At 39.2% G+C, this 21,406-nt stretch overlaps 1 protein-coding gene across 1 annotated transcript; it reads right to left on the minus strand.

The window, feature by feature from the left end:
- Positions 1-5,700: 5,700 nt before the first annotated feature.
- LOC122969023 (LIM/homeobox protein LMX-1.2-like) lies at positions 5,701-20,896 on the minus strand. Its single transcript, XM_044334585.1, has 7 exons — positions 20,859-20,896; positions 20,330-20,562; positions 20,043-20,221; positions 18,259-18,336; positions 14,457-14,523; positions 11,947-12,111; positions 5,701-6,407 (listed from the first exon to the last, which is right to left on the minus strand). The coding sequence occupies exons 1-7, from the start codon at positions 20,894-20,896 to the stop codon at positions 6,253-6,255; spliced, it is 915 nt and encodes a 304-aa protein (XP_044190520.1). The 3' UTR covers positions 5,701-6,252.
- Positions 20,897-21,406: the final 510 nt, after the last annotated feature.

Below are 21,406 nucleotides of genomic sequence, written 5' to 3' on the forward strand. Positions count from 1 at the left end.
CTGGGCAGAGTCAGTGTTATATTGTGTGTTGTTGGCTTTTAGCTTTTTAAGCTTTATTGCTTGTGTTATTGTTGTGTGAATTGATGGACCACTGAGTCCTTTTGCCTGCTGTGCTCTGAGGAGTAGTTAAAGTTTGCTACCTGTTTAGTTGTGTTCACCACATTAGAAGTGTTGTGTTTGTCCCACTCAGGACTGCTGTGTTTGTGCCACCGTGAGTGAGAAAGTAAGTTGTTTGTTGATCGAAAATCAGACAACGTGCGTTACAGACTCCCCAAGGTCGCTTTGACTGGTTGCTTAGACTACTAATAGCCCAAGAGGTGGCACTAGTACACAGACTACAGACTGCATATAAGAGTGAATGTCATTTCTGTGAGCTATCAAAGTGAAGTAATCAAGACAACAATTAAGTGATCATACTCCTCAGAATATATATACAAAATGATGTATGTAACCTTTTCCTAAATAATAATGACTAAAATATTAGACGGATCATATAACAAGAAGATGTGTTTTAAAGACAATAACCCACATTATCAAAACAAATGCCATGGCTGGCCAGTGACAGCAGGGACAGAGTAGCATATGTGTAACTGTGTGTGTCAAGAAATAAATCATTTTTTTACTCACCTCTACTTGTAGAGGATTCTAAAAGTTTGAGTTTGTGTTCAGATGTAATGCATCTCTATGGTCCGTGAGAGGTTTGCCAGATGAACAAATCCTGTTGAGCTCTATGGGTTGTTCAAAGAGCAGCTTAACCGGTCAAACGGGAGGCAATGCCAGCACTGGTCCCAGTGATTGGTGAGAAGCCAGGTTCAACCAAGTCTCCCTTGTTTTTTTGTTTTTTTTTAACGATTAATTGACCATTCAGTGGTAAGCTCAGTCAAGCCTGGCCTCAGTCTGATTGGCTAAAACTTTTACTTTTTTTCTCTAAGGGAAGCCAGGTAAAGCTGACCTCCTTTGAACGATGCATTTCACTGACCGCTAGACAGAGCAGAGGACGTCAACTACACATTGTTACACGCAGCAGAATGGCACTGTTTCGCTCGCTACACTAGCTAAAGAAGAAAAATATGATGATTTGATAACAAGGGTTTGGCAAAAATCAGTAAAAGACATGTGGGTATAATAAAATTTGTTTTCTTTATTAGAATATATTTATGGGGAGGCCAGGCTTCCTCCGGCCTCTGAGAGAAACCGCCTCTGAACAGAAAGATTAAAAAAGAGGGAAATTAAAAGTGTAAAGGTGACAACTGTTGCTGACAATAAAACAAATGACGCACTTCCGGTTTCCACTCAGAAGCAGCAGAGATACTAAACACAAGAAACAGATGTCTCACTTCACTCTAAAGCGAGACAAAAAATGTACAAATGAGGCAGGAATTTTTTTTCCCTCTCTGTGAATTTTATTTTATTTTTTGATCCTGAGCCTCGTGGGCCCTTTCATGTCATCAGGCCCGGGTATCCCCAGTAAGCCTGTGTATTAAAACAGTGTTGAAGCTGATTTCTCCTGGAAGAGCCAAATTCCTGGATGGGCGGGCCTGGCTCCCCAAGACCCACCCATAACACCGGGTCTGTATGGACATAATTCCTGGGCTGTTTTAAAAGGCTGTGGCTGTGGTCAGCTTGAATCCTCATTCCATCCATCCTTTGGTTCCTGAGGTATTCCCAGGCCAGATACCTGAAATACCTCCATTTGTAGGCTTCCAGGAGGCATTCCATTCATATTCCCCAACATCAACTGACTACTTTAAGTAAGAATAAGCAGCGGTCCCACTGTGAGCTGTAATACTTCTGGATGTCCAAGTATCCCACCCTGAACCCAGAAACTTTGCAATGGAAAATTATTATATAAGATGTTTCCACCACAGGAATTTTTGCAGGAACTAAACCTGCATTTGGACCAGAAGAACCAGGGAAAAAAGTCCTTGCTGTGGGGGGAGGTTTTAACGCCCCCACTTTAATTTATCATGGGTAAAGTTTACATAGTCTATACAGTTCTTCAGATGCAGTGGAAACCTAAATAGGAACTGCTGAATTCCTGAGATTAGTTCCCTTGGTTCTATAGCCCTGTTTCAACCAAAAGTTCCAGGTACTTTGGGCCCAGAGGAACTAATCTCAGGAGCTAACCTTGGAACTTTAGTAACTGGAGTGCAGTCCTGTTTGCGTTTCCATGAACCAGGTAGATCATGCAAATTAGACCCAGGAGAAGTTAAAAAATTACAGCCGTGCTTGAAACACAGCATTCACACATGAGGAAAAAGCAACACAGATTTGTCCTGTTGTTCTTTGTATTTACTGCTACATTAGTTGGATGTCATGAATGACTGAAAAGGAGAACTGCAAAGGAGGAAAATGAATTAAGAATGTTTCCACAGTAAATCATCTGTTGAGTATTTGATGGTTATATATTTGTGCTTTGGAAAATAACCCCTGTGAAACAATCAGAAAATGTTTTATTTCTCTCATTCAGTGCTTTCTTCTCTTTACCGCCACTCCTCGTCCTCACTGGACCACCACCGTGCTGTCTCTCCTTCTCTTTCTCTCTCTATCCCTCTCCCTCTCTATTGCTGGTGCTCTCAGCTCGCTTGAGCTATTTCTCATCTCATCTTTTTCAAAATGAGTCGGGAAGCTGACAACAAAGATTAACTTTGCTATTAACATTATCAAACAAAGAGAAATGTTCTCCCTTCATCCTAAACTGGTCCTAAATGAAGCGGTACGCAAGTTGAAGCCGCCAAGCTGTGTGTGTTTGACCATTCCTGCAAACCCCAACCCCAAAGATCCTGTACTTTAAGAAAGTACTACCCTCCAAGTAGGGACATTTTGGGGGTAAGACAGTTTCCCTGGAACTTCATGTAGACCCTGGTCCCTCCAGTGGAAACGCAGGTTGAGGAACTGAATTCATCAAAAGGTTCTTAGTATCTGGGGAAAGTTCCTGCAGTCGAAATGTGGCTTCTTTGGTCAAAAATGGGCCACAGTCGCTTATATGCACAATCTCTTTACTTTGGTCACTACCTAGAGCTCATGACCATACAGTAGGCTAAGGTTTCAGTGTAGATTGCCTGTCATCCCAAGAGCTTTGTCTTTGCAATGATGTTTCCTCATCCACCTGTCAATCTCAGACTTTGACCCTACAGGAAAAGATGTGCCAAGCTAATTTCATGGTACATTTGATTTCGTTATTTCTTATGCATTCATTAGAATTCATTATATGGGGAACATGAATATCCACAGGAAGTTTCATGGGAACAAAATGTTCAAATGGAATGCCTGACAGTGGTACAAGTTGGAAAGCTCAGGGACTCACCTACATCTTAAGGATTTGTCTTATTAAGGCTATGAATATCTATACCAAATTTTATGCCAATTTGGATAATAGTAGTTGAGATATCTTTTTCTGGACCAAGTATTGTCCACCACTTGACCAACATGCCACCTTAAAACTCATTACTGTGGAGTGAGGTGGTCTAACAAGAGGACTCTGGAACCACAGTGCTTTAGGCTGTTGCAAAAACAGACAGACATTACAAAATGAAGGCAATAAACAGTTCTGATGCCTCAGTCCCCAGACTGTGTGAGTGATCAAGTGCTGCTGTTTACACTGTCCACAGGTTAGATAAGCAAGCTGAAGGCATGCAAACAGGCTCATCTTTTATTTAGTTATTATTTCCCCAGAGCACTAGCTTCAGCTGTTAGCCAGGCAGTAGCTTCCTTGTTTTCTGTAAATTTGTGTTTGTGTCATTTTTGGGTTCCCAATGCAAACTTTTGCTCAGACCTTCATGGTTCCCAGAGGTTGAATCCTAATAACCTTGGTGATCCCTTGACTTTTGATCTTGGTTGACATTTTGGGTTCAGAAATTTCTCAACAACTATTAGGTGGATTTCTACGAAATACTGGCACAGACATTAATTTTTCCCCCACAGGACGCATTGTAAAAATTTTGATGATGCCCTGCCTTTTGATCCAGCACCACTGTCAGGTCAAAATTTCAGTTTGTCCAATACTTTAGTTTATGACTAAATAACTGCAAAACTAACAACATTCCCATCAGCCTCAGCGGCATTTTGTGTTTAGTGCTAATTAGCAAATGATGGCATGGTAACATGCTAAACCAAGCTGTTCAACATGCAAAACATTGGCACAGTAACATTGTCATTGTGAGAATATTAGCAGGCTTATGTTTGAATAGCTCAGAGCATAGCTGAAGACTACTAGGCCTCTTAGAAATTTACGCCTGATATTAACATGTGATCTGTATCTGGAGACAATATTTGGATAACGACATCTGATCCTTGAGCCTTTGCATTTACACCTGGTATTAATAAGTGCTTTTGTTATCTTGACTCTACCTACATTGTTACTCTATTTACACCTGTCATTAACATATGATCTGATTTTGGATACATTATGCAGATAAAGAAAAACATGTTAATGCAGGTATAAATGCACTCAGAACACTTGTGATCAGAATGAGATTGGATCGACCAGACCACATATGGAGATAGTCAGGCTCACATTGTGATTGGATCTCAACCAGGTATGAATGCAATCCGTACAGTGTGACCACTTACCAAAAGTACAAATAGTAGTGGTAACTGAAAGTCATCCCTTGCAAAAAAGTGAATGACGTCTGTTCATGGCAACAGTTTCCTTGACCACAAATCCAACAGCTCCGTCTAGCTAATTTGCATATTGAGATCCAATCACAATGTGGGCACAGCTGAGAAAACGAGAATGCATTTTAATGCCAGCTGTAAATGCAAAGACCCATTGATCGGATGTCATTATACAGATCACATGTTAATACCAGGTGTAAACGGGGCCTGTGCTTGGATCTCAATATGCAAAATACCTTGGTGATCTGGTGGACTGTGTCCCAGATCAAGGGAAGCAATACCATTGATGGGCATCATTCATTTTTTGTGAGGAAAGACTTAAGGTTACCACTACTAATTGTAGCTTTTGCCATGCTTGCTTAAGCTAGCAACAAGAGACGGAGTTAGGTGACCTTTCAACTTACTTGGTGGATTTTCTTCCTCAGAATGTGAACATGTACAGATTGCATTTGCACCTGTTGAGGTACAATCAGATCTCCAGATGTGGTCTGAATGAACGGATCACATTCTGACCACATTAACATAGATATCCAGATAGAATATCTAGATACAGATCACATGTGCATGTTATTGCAAGGTGTAAACGGGGTCTTACTTGTGTTATTCATAACTTGTTGGTCAGAGCTGGGATACACAGTAGTTTTTATTAAAATGTTTAGTATGTGCGATTGGTGGAATTTTCCTTCCATGCTAATTGTTTTTCATTTAAAACAACAAAAGACAAGAATTCAAAAGAATGCATTTTTTATTTTAAGTACCAACACCTTTGGTAAGTTAGCAAATCTAAAATGCATTCTTGACAATGTCCAGATGAACTCAACAGAGAAATAAATAGCAAAGTGATACTAATTTACAGACTCATTAAAACAACACAAATACAATGATAAATAGCAGAATCAATTAATGAATTAGGATGTGTTTGTTTCTTGTACTCCACAATGGTATCATATTGTCTTTTAAATATATATTTTTTGATTTATTGTATACCAGCATGTTTTTGAGAAATAAATAAATTGCTGATCCTAACATGCAAAATTGGATGTTTGGATGTGTCTGAGGAACAATAACTACTTATAGTACATTATATACATTCAACAGCCAACTTTTTTTTTTTTTTTTTTTTTTTTTTTTTTTACAATAAAGAGACTTGGTAGTTGACTAAAATTACATCACCAAAACTATATTTGCTTAATTGTCCCATTAAAAACAACAGAAAATATTATTAATGCACCTTCAACTGTGTTACCTCCTGAGAAACATTTAGCCTAATGTTTATGTGAAACAGTTTGATTTGAACTTTATTCCCACTTTTTATACCGCTAATAAATACTTTTGCTGTGATATCTGTACAAATACTGACAATTCACAATCACAATCTACTGCATTAATCCCAGATTCAGACAGTGGGATGCATATGGAGTCAAATTCATGCTTCCCTTTGCTTTGGCTGGTGGAGGTCAGTCAGGTATATTTGGTGGATTCTTTGCAGGTATGTATTTCCCTGCCTACTGGTTTCTGTCTTGCGGGACAACTCTGTGGTCTGTATGTCTTGTGTCTGCACTGTTGTGAGCTCACTGTTCATGATCTGGGAGTTGGTGTTGTAGGTGAGGTGGCACCGACAGTGATTTTGGGGTCTCAGGAGGCAAAGTAGGAGGTCTGCATGGAGTACAGGCGGTCAATGGGGTTCCCTGCCCGAGCATGCAAGGAGCCAACATCTGGAGTGGACATGAAGCAGTCACTTAGACTTGTCAGAGACGTGTCGCTGTCGATGTCGTGGAAAATGGAGTCACCTGGTAAGAACAGAGAGGAAGTCAAACAAAACTCAACTGCAGTGTCACACTGTCTTTTTTTTGTAACTTGGGCTTCATTTTATTCTATTAGTTTTGTTGTTCTTTGTTATATTCTTATTTATCAATTTTTACCCACCAGCTACCTTGATGAGATCAGCTGCAGCAGTTTTGAAGAAGTAATTTTTTACCCAAACTTATAACTACATTATTTATTTATTTTTTTGTCGATAGGTGGAAAAATAACTTTGCAACAAGCTGACAGACACCAGCCATGACGTATTATCATCTTATTAAGTTGTCTTTACAATTATCTACTTAAACATACCGCAGACATGGACTTATGTACTCATGGGGTACATTCAGTGTGGTTGTGCTTGTAGTTCATGCTTTTTCTTATCGACATTATTACTGATGTTTTTTTCTTCAATACACCTTACCTACGATTATGAGAAATATATTATTCTAGCTTCCGTCCAGTTATAGTACAATCCATCTCACCAGCAGAGCAGCTGCCCTACACTAAAATCCTTTAACAGTCTACATGAGTCTCGTGTTTTACCTGTAATGCCTTTGTTCATCATCTGTGATAAAATCATCAGTTTTCCACATGGTCAAAGAAATAAAAAGTGTGAGTCCTAATACTAGTTCAGTTATAAAATCCAAGCGTACCAAGGAGTGTCTCTCCTGCTGCTGACAGTGCTGTTAGTTGAAGAATCAATCACACTGGAAAGTAGGGGAGACTGTACCAGCATCTGGTTCAAAAGTAGTTTAGCCAATTTTGTTAACATTCAACATTGGAGCTGAGAGCATCTGAGCAGCGCAACTTGTTTCTATTCACTGCTGCTGTTTGTCCTTTCCTCTGTTTTTATGACAGTAAGTAGTTATGTCATTTGTAAAAGTTTCTAGATAATTCAAATAATAGCTGCTTAGAGAGCCCTAGTAGGAACCAGTAAGTATTTTATTAGTACCTGATTCAAACAACAAAATAATACTGTAAATCGCAGGCTGTATTATAAAGTGTTATCATTCTTTTCCTTAACTAATTATGTCACAACAGAAAGGGAGATACTCTAATAACAACAATCCTCTGTGAAAAATAAAACCAACCAGCAACTGGAAATTCAAATTAAATAGTAATAACTTTGATGTGACAATAACATTAACAAGCTTGGCTTTGTTAACGGAAAACATTTGGAACAGTGTGTCTCTAATTGTAGCTGTTAGCATCACAGTGACAGTTTTCTACGAAGATAGACATCAAAGATGTAATATTGTTTGTGTACATGTGTAGTTGCACGAGCACACTGTTCTCATTGAGTACAAATGTTTAATTGCAGGAATGTGTAGCACTGCTCTCCTGGGTGTCACTGGCTTTATTGGGCTCACAGGGTCTAAATGATGACAACTTGATGGGTCATCCATTTTTAATCAGCCATCATGCCTTATTGGGTGATTCCCATCACCGCCAACAAAATAAGAGTCGGATTTGGAGGGAGCAGAGAGTCGTTATGGTAGGTAGGGATGCTATGGGTGTTCTAGTGTTAAAAAGAAACACTCACAGGTTCTCACTCACTGGTGAGGCTGAGGATACAAGGGAAGTGGCAATACACCAGAGAGAGGTTAATCCCCTAGCAGAGTCAGGGTAAAGACGACAGGTACAGTCACAAAGGTACAGTAGATGTGCATGTGTTTGTCCCCTACATATCACTAATAACTTTATTTTAAATGAAAAATAGATAATAGTAATAGAGTATTTTGACTTTGTGCCAACACATTACCACAGCATGTTGTATGGCTGAGTCTAAACACAAACTGAATCCTGAATGCTGTCCTCTAATTTTCGGCACTGTTGTTGGTTTGTTTATTTGTTTTCTCTAACTTGCTCAGTTTGCTATAGCACCCTCAGGTCTGTAGATCTCAGTACACTGTTGAACAGTATTGAGTTCATGAAATCAGTGAGCATTAAGGAAGCTTTGGGATTTAGTGGCACTATTCGGTGTACTAAAACATGTGTATCTTGAATGACCATACCATTTTTTTGCAGGCTTATCCCATTTACTAAAAAAACAAACAAACATATTTTTTGGTTATCAAAGGACTATGTGTAATGTGAAAGGTGTCAGTTGTACTGATGAACTTACAGAGAATTATAGCCAACTCTTATATAGCATATAGCATCTTTCAGTTTATTGTTTTGGTTTTATTGCCTACAGCTTTATTGTTTGGTTCAGTCTAGCGCTCTCATCAAGCTGGTTTCCAGCAGCAGCTGTTTTCAGTGAAAAAGCACCAAACAGCAGGCAGACACAATTAGCCAGCAAGCACATATATGTTGCTGTGTTTAAAAAGAAGAGCCTTATCAATTTTACTTTAATCTGTAACTTTGAAGGAGCTATGTCTGAACGACGGTCACTACGCTCAGGCCGTCCTGCTTTCTATCAGTGGAGGAGAGGAGCTGCTCAAGAAGACTCAGCAAAAATACCTAAGCAAGCAGAACAGCACTTCACTGGTGAGAAAGTTGATGTTACTACATTTGTTTGATGTTTTGTTGGTACAATAATAGGGGAAATATTTAAGCTGTATATTAACTTTATTCAATTAATCAATTTGTCCTCAACTCAAGCTTCTATCATTAGTGGTGACCCAGAACTGGAGGGACAATTTGCAAAGCTGTGAGCTGGAAGGAGGCTCACTTTACTTGCTGAATAACATTTCTGTCTGAGCTCATTCCCACAGCTCTCATGTTTCTTTTCAACATTTTTAAATCTGTAAATCCAATATTTTTTCTCTTTCTGGATTGTAATAAACACTTTTAAAACTGGCTCAAGATAAATCATCCACCATTTTTGTGCAAGTTGTGATATTGTTTTGTGTTCACTGTGACCAATTATGTGCTGTATATCAACAGGTTTCACATCTCTGCGCAACCCAGTCTCTCGGCAGTTCATGAAATAGTCACGAAATTTAATCTGTAGATTTGTGTAGCCTACATGGACATGAATTTTCCTTTTTTTGTGACACTCAGCATGACTTTCAAACTAATGTATTTCAATTCGAAGTATCTGTCATGCCTGCACCACGTTTTTTCTTTTCCGTCAGTTGGGACTCGGGGGGCACAGAAGCTGTTTTAAAACTATAACCACTACATTACTCAACATTTAGTCATAAGATTTTATCCTTGTTTTTATTTCTTTATTTTAATTTTATCATTACAGTCAATGGTCTGTGTCAGTCCCGTGGGCAAACCGGAGGACCCGCTGACTTGTTGTGTGCAGAACTCCATTCAAAAATGTTGAGATTTAATATTGCTGTCCTTTTCTGAAAATGGGCTGCTAACATAAAACATGATAAAACCTGACAGTTTGACTGACCGACTGACAGAATGTGACATTTTAACAACCAAAGCAGTGAGATTGAAATCAGAGTTTTTATGAAGTTTTTATGAACTGTTGAGTGAATCAGGCCAGCTATATGTTACATTCCAGGACGACATCTCTCCAATGATGTATTTGGTTTATACGACAAAGTTTCAGATGAAACTTTTTGTTTGTTTTTTATTTTTTAGTGGAAATAGTAACCAAAATGAGTCACCTTCAGAGATTACAACACTGCTTACAATTTAGGGCATTGCTATAGGCTTGGAGGAATGCCTGAAGTGCTTGGGTTAGGGGTAGGGTTAGAGTTAGGGTTGGGGTTAGGATTGGGACCAGGGTTAGGGCTGGAAAGACCAACCCATTCTCATTCCCAGGTCATCAAATACCAAATATAGACACATGCATAGGCTACTATTTACACAACTCTGGACCCTTGTATCTTTATTATTCTTGGTTTTGTTATTCTATGTCAGCATGACATACAGTAGCCCATTCAGTTAGAATCTGTTTTATTAGCCAATGCAAGCATACAAAGAATATGTCTTGGAATTTGCTGCCAAAAAATGCAACACAGAAGGCTAAAAATAGACAAAAGTAAGGTAATATTAATAATAATGAAATAAACTAAGTAATAGTAATAGTTTTGAAATGGGATATAAAACTTGAATGAAATATTGACAGTACAAAGGAAATATAGACTGTGCTATGGACAAAGAAATGAAGTGTATGAAATATATGAAGGTGACAAGAGCAAAAATTAAATGTGACGTGCATAAATAATTCAATACGTAACAGTGGAGGTTTAATGCAATGCACAATCTAAAGTCCAGTTTGATGAAATATATAAAAGTGACAAGTGCAGGGATTAAATGAGGGATGTGGAATTTAGAGTCCAGTTTGATAACCCTGTCTTCAGTGTGGCAGTGATGCACACACATACACATGCGTGCGTGCACATAAGCACACACACACGTTTCAAGAAAGATGATATCATTTCATTCACATATATATAAATATAGCAAGTCAATTTTATTTATGTAGCACCAAATCACAACAGGAGTTGGTGCTACATACTTTACCTACCTACTTTACACTTTTCAAATAGAGCAGGTCTAGACTACTCCTTAATTTACAGAGACCCAACATTCCCCCATGAGCAAGCACTTGGTGACAGCAGCAAGGAAAAACTCCCCTTTAACAGGAAGAAACTTCAAGTTGAACCGGGCTCTAGGTGGGCAGCCACCTGCCTTGACCAGTTGGGTTGATAGCACCTGGTATTCCCAGGCTGTCTCCCATCCAAGTATTAACCAGGCCTGACCCTGCTTAGCTTCCAAGATCAGACTCACCCAGGGTGGTATGGCCGTAAGCAACTTCAAGCTTTTCAATCACAGGCTGTAAAACGCCTTTGCTTAACAGACAGTGGCGTTTGGATTCAGGTTCCGGTGGACTGGTGGCAATTTGAAATGGAATGAAGCCCACCAACAGCAGATAACCCAAAACACTGTTTGAATGTGCCACATCTGCCCATAACACATTGAACTTCCTCAGCCTACGACTATCAAAAACTGTCAAAAAAAACCTTTTTTTCAGAAATGATGGAGAAATAATTTAAACTGATGGCCTTAATATTAACCTCGTATTGTTGAGGTATCAAGGACACTTTCGTGTTTTTATATTGAGAAAAGTCCACCGGACTGACCAGGACCACTGACCAGGCTACCGTAAGATAAAATTAAAATAAAGAAATAACAATAAGGATAAAATCTTAATGTAGCAGTTAAAGCTAAAAAAAAGAATAACAAATGAGAAAAAACAATACAGTGTCTGTGCTCCTGAGTCCTGACTGACAAAAAAAAAAAAAACGTGGTGCAGGCACAAAGCATACTTCCAGTTGAAATACATTAGTTTGAAAGTCATGCTGAGTGTCAAAAAAAACTGGAAAATTTGTGTCCATGTACACAAGTCTATAGGTTAAATTTCATGACTATTCACAAACTGCCATGAGACTGGGTTGCTCTGCAACAGAAATTTTCATACTATAGTGACATTAATGGAAACCAGTGGCTGCCTAGGAAGTAATAATTTTACCCCTGTAAAGATTTGAAGACTCACACTGGGTTGGGTGCTGTACAAATCCAGGTACAGTCATTGTAGAGTGTAATGCTCACCATAGGGATTCATGTGGTCTCCAGGCATCTGCGGTGGGGTGAGGCCCTGCTGGAAGGGGTCAGTGTTGTAGCTGTTGTGCTCCATGGTAACCAGCTGCTGCTGGTTTGAAGGTAGCGGCCCTGAGTAGGAGCTGAGCAGGCCCTCCATGCAACCTGATATCACCTCTGCAACAGTCAGTGGAAACACTTAGAGAGAGAAGACCGTAGTGATCATCTTATAATTACATTGTCTTACTCTATGTGTGAGGGCACCCATAAACTAAAACCTAACCCACCTTCAATGACTCAGTGTGACATGAGGTGTGTTTCTATCCACATGTTTTTATTCATATTTTCAATTTGCACTTGGCTGAGGCAGAAATGTTGGTGTATCGATATAAGCAGAAAGCAACAAAGTGCAATTGAAACAGACTGTACAGAAGCATGTGACATCCACTGGAGCTTCCACTGAAGAGACGAAAAATAGTGACAATTGAAAACATCAGTATAAGCGTCTCCATCAGCCAGATCACAATCTTTGTTTTTCCAGGCTATATGCCAACCAGTAAACCCTACTCCAGTTCAGAGGGTAGTGATAATGCACTTGAAGCTGTTTGATAACCGCCAAAAAGGTCAGAAGTACAGAACTTGCACAGTTTAGCTAGTTAGGTAACAGCTACACACAAACAGGGATAAAGAAGGCTTCTTTGTTTGTCATTTCAGCTGCTGTTGCTAGCGACTACTTCCAGATCACTTACTGATGTAGTTACAGTGAAGATTATGTTTGTGTCTTGGAGAGACGGATGCATTGACACCTTCTCAACATCAGGCTAGATTGTGTGACAGATGCAATCAGAATATTGATTTGGCTAACGGAGACATATATACAGTATGTGGCTATATAAAGAATTTTTAGCTGAACAACCAGCAACACTTCCAGTGTCCTGCTTTGCTCATCATCTGGCTGAAGTGCAAACTCCAGCAACAAAAGTTACAGACGCACTCAGCGTAGCGCTGTGCAGTGGTGGGATCATGATAAGGCTTCCTGCATATGTGATTTGTCTTTCTGGTGTGATGTACCAATGGGTTCTGCCTTAACACCACTCGCTCTTGAGCTGCGAATTTCAAAATTTCATATATCTTAAAAAGCCCTATAAGTGTAATCATACGCTTATTCATACAACTGAAATGAAAGGGGTTAATTGGATCGTCAGTGATCAAATCGGGATTCCCTGTCTATCTGTGAGTCTTGTACACACTAAAAATCACTGGGTTCAATTTTTACCCAGTTTGGATCAATATAGCACCAATACAACATCAGGTTAGCTTTACCCAGTAGCTATCTGTTATTTTGACCCAGTGTTACACAGAACAAGCTTTAGCTAAAAACTGTCACAATTGTATTGTTTCTTGTATAAAATGATGTGCATATGACATTCAAAAGTTACACAAGCTATTGACAATCAATAATAAATTTGACATGCAAGTTTAAAAGAGTAGATTAGATTATAACAAGCTTTAGTTTGGGGAAAAAATCCAATAGTAAAATAAAAAATAACACTAAAACTGGGTCAAAACAACATTAATCCAGTATTGTGTTGGTGCTATATTGACCCAAACTTGGTAAAGTTTTCACCCAGTGATTTTTAGAGTGTATTGTTTTAACAGTTATTTCATTTGTTTATTTTCTTTCTAATGTATTCATCTGTCTGTTGATTTATTGATTTACATGCATGAAATATTACATTTTCTGGCTCTGGAGCAGTAGGTTTTAAACATCTCTTCAGAAACAGACACTAGTGTACATCCATGTTTTTCAGTAAGCTATGAATGCTGAACAACAAACAGTTTCTCATCAAAGTATATACATACATACATTGTCTGACTGGTTGTTTGATCTCGAGGATGTCTCACCAGTCGTCTAGGAGGCTTCATCTCATCCTAACATCAACTTCAAACAACAACCATTTGCTGGTTTACTCAGCTCATTTGGTTAACAGCGGCAGCTTCCACTATAATAAACCCCGCTGCTATGCCAATATTGACATGCTGGAAGTCCCTGAACAGATAGAGGCAGTGCTTGCCAAAGCACTGAGCCACTTATCTAAACTGTCTGCTCATATCCGCTGTGAGACCACAGTGGCAATAAGCCTGCTAGCTACGAGGAGCTGTGCTGCAGAGAATGATGGCTGTGGCCCACACTTTATAGCCCTGCTGTCGGAAAAAACTCAGATTTACCAGCAGAGATGACACTCTGGCTTTAGAATATATAATAATGCTAAAGCCTACTAAACAGGGAGTGTTTGTAGACTGACTCTGCTCTGTTTATTGTTCTCATAATAAATTTCATATTTCAAGCTGTTTCTCCAAGTACTGTAATTCATAAATTACCTAGCTCCCAGTAATTACTGTAATTACAATAGTGGACAGATTACATCTTGCACATGGACATCAAGTGTGCTTTTCCTTTTGTGACATCAGAGAGAGCAGCTAACCAGTACAGAATACACACACAAATCATAAATCCTCACCTTGGCCTAGCCTTTGGCTGTTGTGCTGCTCCTGCTGTTGCTGTTGTCTGCGGGCTAACTTCTTCATCTGTAAATAAACCAACACAGTAAACAGCTTGGTGTCTGACTGACAGGCATGTATTGGCAAAACAATCAATTACAAAGATGTGAAAGAGCTGACTTGTAAATATCCTCTAAATTATATTCAGAATACTAAGTGATACTGTATGAAATTCTGTCAGGTGATCAAACCATACCTGAGAGATAAACTAGACAGACAACTGAAACTAAAACATGTGCTCTGAACTTCAAGGAATTTGAATATTCTATAAGACCTGCATTCATTGCTTTATGTTGAATTCAGACTACATGATGTCTGCCCAATAATGACATTGACCAATAAGAGCTCAGAGTGCTCTTCAACTGTTAACATGGAGAAGAGAAAGAGGAATGCGTTGATTTGACCATTTGACTCTCACCCTTGGGGCAGGAACATTATGCCAAATGAATCCCACCTGTGGGTGTGCTGTCCCCCTCTAAACACATACAGTATAGTATAACAAAATATCATGTACATCTAATGCCTGATTAGTGAGAACAACAATAACAATAAAATATACTGATCCACCTGTGGTGATAATCCTATTATTCATAGCACCATATGAATTTGGAAACAGGTGAAGAAACCCCTTAATTTAAGAGCACTTTCTTTCAACTTTCAACTGACCCCTCCGTCTACAGTGGCACATGTATGGCTTTCATTTAGTAGGACACCTGTATGTTAATGACATTTTCACCAGTTACCTGCAATTACAGAAAAAATACAATATACCTACAACTTTATTTCTGATCTGATACAAGTTAGGGAAACAGCAGCTGCCTCGTTGTATTACATTGGAATCCAGTGAATGGTATGTCTGTTTGAAGTCAAGATCTGACACCAAAAAGACAACATCAATCCTGTACAGTAGACTTATGGAAAATTGAAGCTCTTCAATTGTACCCAAACCAACAATGTATCATTCCATCTCTCAGAACAGTCTGACTTCTCTACACTATCTGTGGCACTCAGACCCAAAGCCCATTAGTTTGTAAATCTTTAGAAACACCTCACTAATTTATAATTTCATTTTTAAAACGGTTCAGTAATTTTCTAAAACAGCTGGTCACTATGGTTTTTAACAAATGTTACTCAAACAGGAGAAAATAGTGTATTTGTTGGTGATTATTTTCAGTGAAAGACACATTTTGTGTTCTAGTGAGTATTTCTGGCAACATTATGGTTTAAGTGAGAGTGGTATAGGTACTGTAACAAGCATTTTAATTCATTTCACACACAGCAGTAGGTCAGCATGGAGTCAAGTGTTGCAGCAGCTTCTCTACCTTCACACGTGATCATTAATTTTATTAGGACAAGATGCAAAAAGACAAGTTGTCTTAGAATTTTTTCAGAGAAGAAAGAGTAAGGGTGTTTTCACACCTGAAATTTTTAGTCCGGTTAAATTGTACTCTGGTTCATCTTCCCCCTCGGGGCAATTCATTTTGGCAGGTGTGAACACATTAATTGTGAGGACCAAAACAGCTGTACTGAGACCCTTTAGAGGATGTGGTCTCGGTCCACATGAACTCTGGAGTGGTTCGTTTGTGGTGGGAACATAATCCGACCTCGATCTGACCTGACATGTACTCTGCAAGTTTGAGCAAAACAGCTCCACATACGTTACATTTGGCCAGTGGATCTTCTTCCTGTGTTTACATTCCTGCTCCTGCCTAAAACACATCTGACCAATGAATGACGTGAATTTTCTCTCATGGCTTGTGGTGTTGCGTTTTGGCTTGCTTCAATTTTTCTCTGTGTGAAAAGAAAGTGAACCAAGTGGAAAACGCACCAAGTTCACCAACTCATCAGCTCATCAGCTGATTCGGACCAGAGCAAACAAACTACAGTTGTGCAAACACTCTAAGACAGTGGCCAGTACACACAAACATAATTAAAAATTAACATTCCAGCATTGATTTGATATTGGTAAATGGTAAAATGGTAAATGGACCGCACTTATATAGCACCTTTCTAGTTTTCCGACCACTCAAAGCGCTTTTACACTAGAAGCCAAATTCACCCATTCACACACACACTCATACACTGATGGCAGGGACTGCCGTGCAAGGTGCCAACCTGCTCATCAGGAGAATCTAATCATTCACACACACATTCACACACCAAATTGCTCCCGAAGGCTGTGCCATCGGGAGCAATTTGGGGTTCAGTATCTTGCCCAAGGACACTTCGACATGTGGCCACAGCCACCCCTATTGTAGATTATGTGACCTGAGTAAACAACCAATGTGATACTAGTCACACTAATAGATTCATAATTGATTGCAATAAGAGGCCTATTAGATATTCAGACTTTGACAAGCTTATTCCTCAAAATGTCGACAAGCTGAGCAAATAGTAGATTATACATTCTTGATCCACTGAAGCTTAACTGATAAAGAACTGGTTTAGACAATTAAGCACTTTTGGCAAAAAAAAAAAAAAGACTTCCACTTGGTATTAATATGCAGCCAGTTTGTGGATACATTATCTGGATAATGACATGTGATCACAGGCCTTTGCATTTACACCGACTAATTCACAACAAACATGATGAATAAGTGGTACAGATCATATGTTAATATCTGATAATGGGTCATAATTAAAAACAAGGCAAAATGTGGATGTGAACCCGCTGCAGGAATCTTACACATCAACATATGGACAAGTCAGTTTGAAGGAAAAAGCATATCTGAACAGCTAATCCGTATAACTTAAAATGCCTGAGTAAATTATTTTAATGCCTTTTCCTATATGAAACTTTAATTAACCTCATAGTGAAACTGAGTTGTTGAAGAAGTAGAGGAACATTTAATGGATAGCAACTAAAATTGATAAACATCTGACAATTCCATGACTCTCCAGGAATTCCAAAAAACAGAATGAAATGTGTGCTCTTACTTTAGCTGGTCCTTATTCTGTGCTCACATCATGTGGGAGTTACACTAATCAGCTGTTTCCAACTTGTAAACACCATTCAACATTCAAGTCCTAATCATGACTGTGAAACTAGAAAAAGCAAACAAACATGGGTGCCTCAAATTTAAGGTAACATTAGTTTAATGGTAGGCGTTTGAGAACTTTTTGTCCATTTCATCCAATGGTCATGGTTTGCCTGCGCTATTGACACCCATCAAATGAGGCAACGCTATCAGCAGTCAGTGTGTGTTGCACTAAAAAGATGGAGTTTCAGTGCCAGGCATTCTTAAAGGACAGGTTCACAATTTTTCAAGTCTTTCTTAAAACAACAGTCAGGAGCCCAAATGTTGTAATCATTGCTCCTGTTCATACTGACTAATAGAAGATCCCTTCATAATGCACTTACAATGTAAATGATTGGAGACAAAATCCACAGTCCTCCTTCTTTGCAAAAATGTATTTAAAAGTTCATCTGAAGCTAATATGAAGCTTCAGCGTCCAAATGAGTAAAATCTGTACAGTACTCATACTGTACAGGGGTCACATTTTCATTCCATTTGACTTTGCAGGCCTCTGTTTGGTTTGATTTTGATTTGACTGATGTCAATATGAATCTGTTTTGGAATCTCTTACTGGAGTGAAAAGCACAAGCACAGTAAGCTGGCAGCTGTACGATGACATGAGCGCTCATAAACACAAGGATCTTTCCCATTGTTATCTTCCATCAAACATGTTGTGAAAGCAGCGTTAACCGCTATATGGAGTGTGGGTGTTGACAGCTTGTTTTTGGTGTAGTTCTGCACTGACCTTTGCTCTCTGGTTTTGGAACCAGACCTGGACCACACGTACACTGAGGCCCGTCTCTGCTGCCAGCGTCTCTCTCACCTGGAGGTCACAGCAGTCACACTCATTAGCCCTTTTCACACATTAACAATGTGTGGGGACCTCATGTAATTAACCCTTTGAATGCTATGGTGTTTTTGTTTGTTTTTAATTTCCGTTTATAGTAACTATAAATGTCATCCAGACATGTCATATATTGTTTTTTTTCAGGACAAGTTAGGCTATTCATGTATGCCATAATTTGTGTGTGAGTAGTACTATACATGTTCAAGGAGACCTTTTACCAAAATAAATAAATAATATAAATTTAAATTTTCTAAGTGTCTTTATGTCCAGGGGTTTTCTATACAGCACAAATATCCATATATGAATGGATAGAGGGGATTGTCAGGGTTCCAGGGATATAAGAACGTATTGATAGCACCAAACGAATGAAATACAGAAGCCCCATTTTTGATCGATTTGATCACTCTGATTGATTTGCTGATTGTAATTGTTCTGTATCAGCCATCAAGGATCAGTAGGTTTATTGACATCATCCTGATTGATATGAAGTTGTGATGTTATGTTTTTGGGAAAGAAGAAAGAATTTTCTGTGTTTACATGATGGTGAACCTGCACAGAATTAGATGCTGCATTTACTTCTAAACACTTGCAGTTTCCACGCAGGCATGGATGTAGCTGTAAAACTTTTTACTGGAGAAAAAGTCAGAAATTTGATGATTATGAACCAATATCTAAAGTTATAAGAAGCATGTCTTTTCTGTGATTTCAAAGCGGATGCTTACTGATGCCTATCTTTAACAGACCTCAGAGAAACATACATCATGTAAAGGTTAAGTTCTGCTGATTTTTACAGTGTGTGTATGATGTCTGTGAATTCTGGTTTAAAAGAGTTGTGACTTGAGATTGAGATTAAGGGGTAGAAATTTTCATGCATTGCAACATGAAATACTTTAGTAGTCAACTTGCATGTCCTTCATATCCAAGTTGTATTTGGTAACTGATGAGTCTACTCATCAGCACAGTCTGATTTTGCTGGCACTGAGTTGATTGTATGGAACTTGGATCATATTGAGGTGATGTTTGAGGAAAGTCCAAAACTCTGAGCTTCCACCTACAGTAGGGGGCACAAGGGAGTTAAAGGGGGGGCACGAATGGAGAGTCAAAACTCATACTCCTTCTTTGAGTCATAACATTGTCAAATCTGAACACACAGACATGATACACATATTTTTAGAATCAATGTAATTTACACTTCCCAACAATATCATTATCATCTCTATAAATCTGTTTGGAATTCAAAGAAAAAAGACGTTCCCTATAACTCCAGAACTTGCCTGAGAATCATCACATTTTTAAGTTTTTTTCAGTATGAAAGTAATCCAGTGATAGTTGTCTGTACATCCACAGGAGCTGCTAATAGCCAATTCTGCATAAAAAATGTTAACAAATATAGGCTGAAGAAACAGAGCTGAAGTTGTAGCCCACAACTCACTGAATCCAAGGCAACATCCCCCCAAAGCAGGGAAATGTAGTTCCAAAATTAGGGGGCAGTTGTCTCAGTTTTACCTGAGGGAGCCCACAGTGTCAGACTTTAAAAACCCCTGGTCCAGGATAAGCGAGCACCAGAACACTATGGTGAACTTTTTCCAGTTAATACAGGCTATATTAGGTGGACATTACTATTGTGTGCCTAGAAACACACTTCTGTTGAAAGTATTGCATGCTGAGGTTTCTCTGTGCACCTTTCTGCAAGGTTTGGAGGAGACCTCAAAGGAGGCCTTGAAGGCCCTTCTCTGCTGGGTGGTGAGGATGGTGCGTGGTCTTTTGGGCCGTCGAGGGTCTTTGCTGTCATCACTGCCTTTTCCCTGACCAGCAGGACACTTCTCTGAATTCACATCCAGATCCTCATCCTCGCTCTTATCTGTTACCCGACAGAGAAAAACGAACACAGTTTTTTCATTTTAGTTTACTGCAGTTTTGGCTCGACTGATGGGCTTGAAGTGATGGTGAAAAGTGAATCAAATAGTACCTGAGTCAGAGTTGTCTGGGCTGACTGTGCTGAGCAGGTCCCGCTCCCTCTCATAGTCACTCTTACACAGCAGCTGACCTTCCTTCAGGACAAACTCATCTCCTTTGCACAGCTGGCGCTCACAGACACAGCAGGAGAAGCAGCTGAGGTGGTAAACACTCCCCACAGCTCGCATTACAAACTCAGTGGGTGCTATTTTCTCCAGACAGCCGCTGCATTTGGTGGCAAACAACCTGAGGAGACACAGGAGAGAGAAGAGTTTTAACACTGCAGATTTACACTTATACCCTACAATTTCTGCCAGAGCTCAACTGGACCCAGAGCAGCACACAAATACTACACAATCCTACCTGGGTTGTCATGACACTTTTTTTCTCATCCTAGAATATGCACTTAAATATAAGTTTAACAGAAAAGACCATGAAAAAACTTGTTCGATAATATTAATCATGACAAAAAATATAGTAAGTGCGACAATAGGTTTTGAATAAAAAGCATATAAAGGTATGAGCATGGTATGAGAAGTTACCAATCAAGGGATGCCACCTTCACCCAACAGCATACCATCATTAACCACACAACCTCATTGATATTTATGACACATTGCTGTTTTACTGGGTTGACTGAGGGCTGATTAGTACACAGAATCAGTATTTAGGCCAGTGGTTCAACCCAGGTCCTTGGCGGACTGCCATAATTGTTATTGTCATTACACTTTTATTCTTCTGAGTACGTGAAGACCCACTTGTTCCTCCTCCATCATTTACCCAGGCTTTTCCCATTAAAGACCCCTGAACTTCAGTTCTGGAGATCTGCAACAACAGCTCAGTACAAAAACAAAGAAAAGAGCCGGTGACAACACACGTGAGGGAGGAATGAATTGGCAGGAACACTGAGAGAAAAAAAACACTTTTTACACTGCATAGACTGTACGATGTGTCATTACTGTATATACTGTAACTTCATCTCCACACAGCAAAACCAGACACTAGAAAAGAAGCCAGATGTGTCCAGGCTAAATGAATGAGCTATTACTTAGCACTTATTTTTAACCCTTTCAAGCTCCCTGTGTATGTG

Source organism: Thunnus albacares, chromosome 18 (genome assembly GCF_914725855.1).
Source record: "Thunnus albacares chromosome 18, fThuAlb1.1, whole genome shotgun sequence".
Taxonomy (NCBI): Eukaryota; Metazoa; Chordata; class Actinopteri; order Scombriformes; family Scombridae; genus Thunnus; species Thunnus albacares.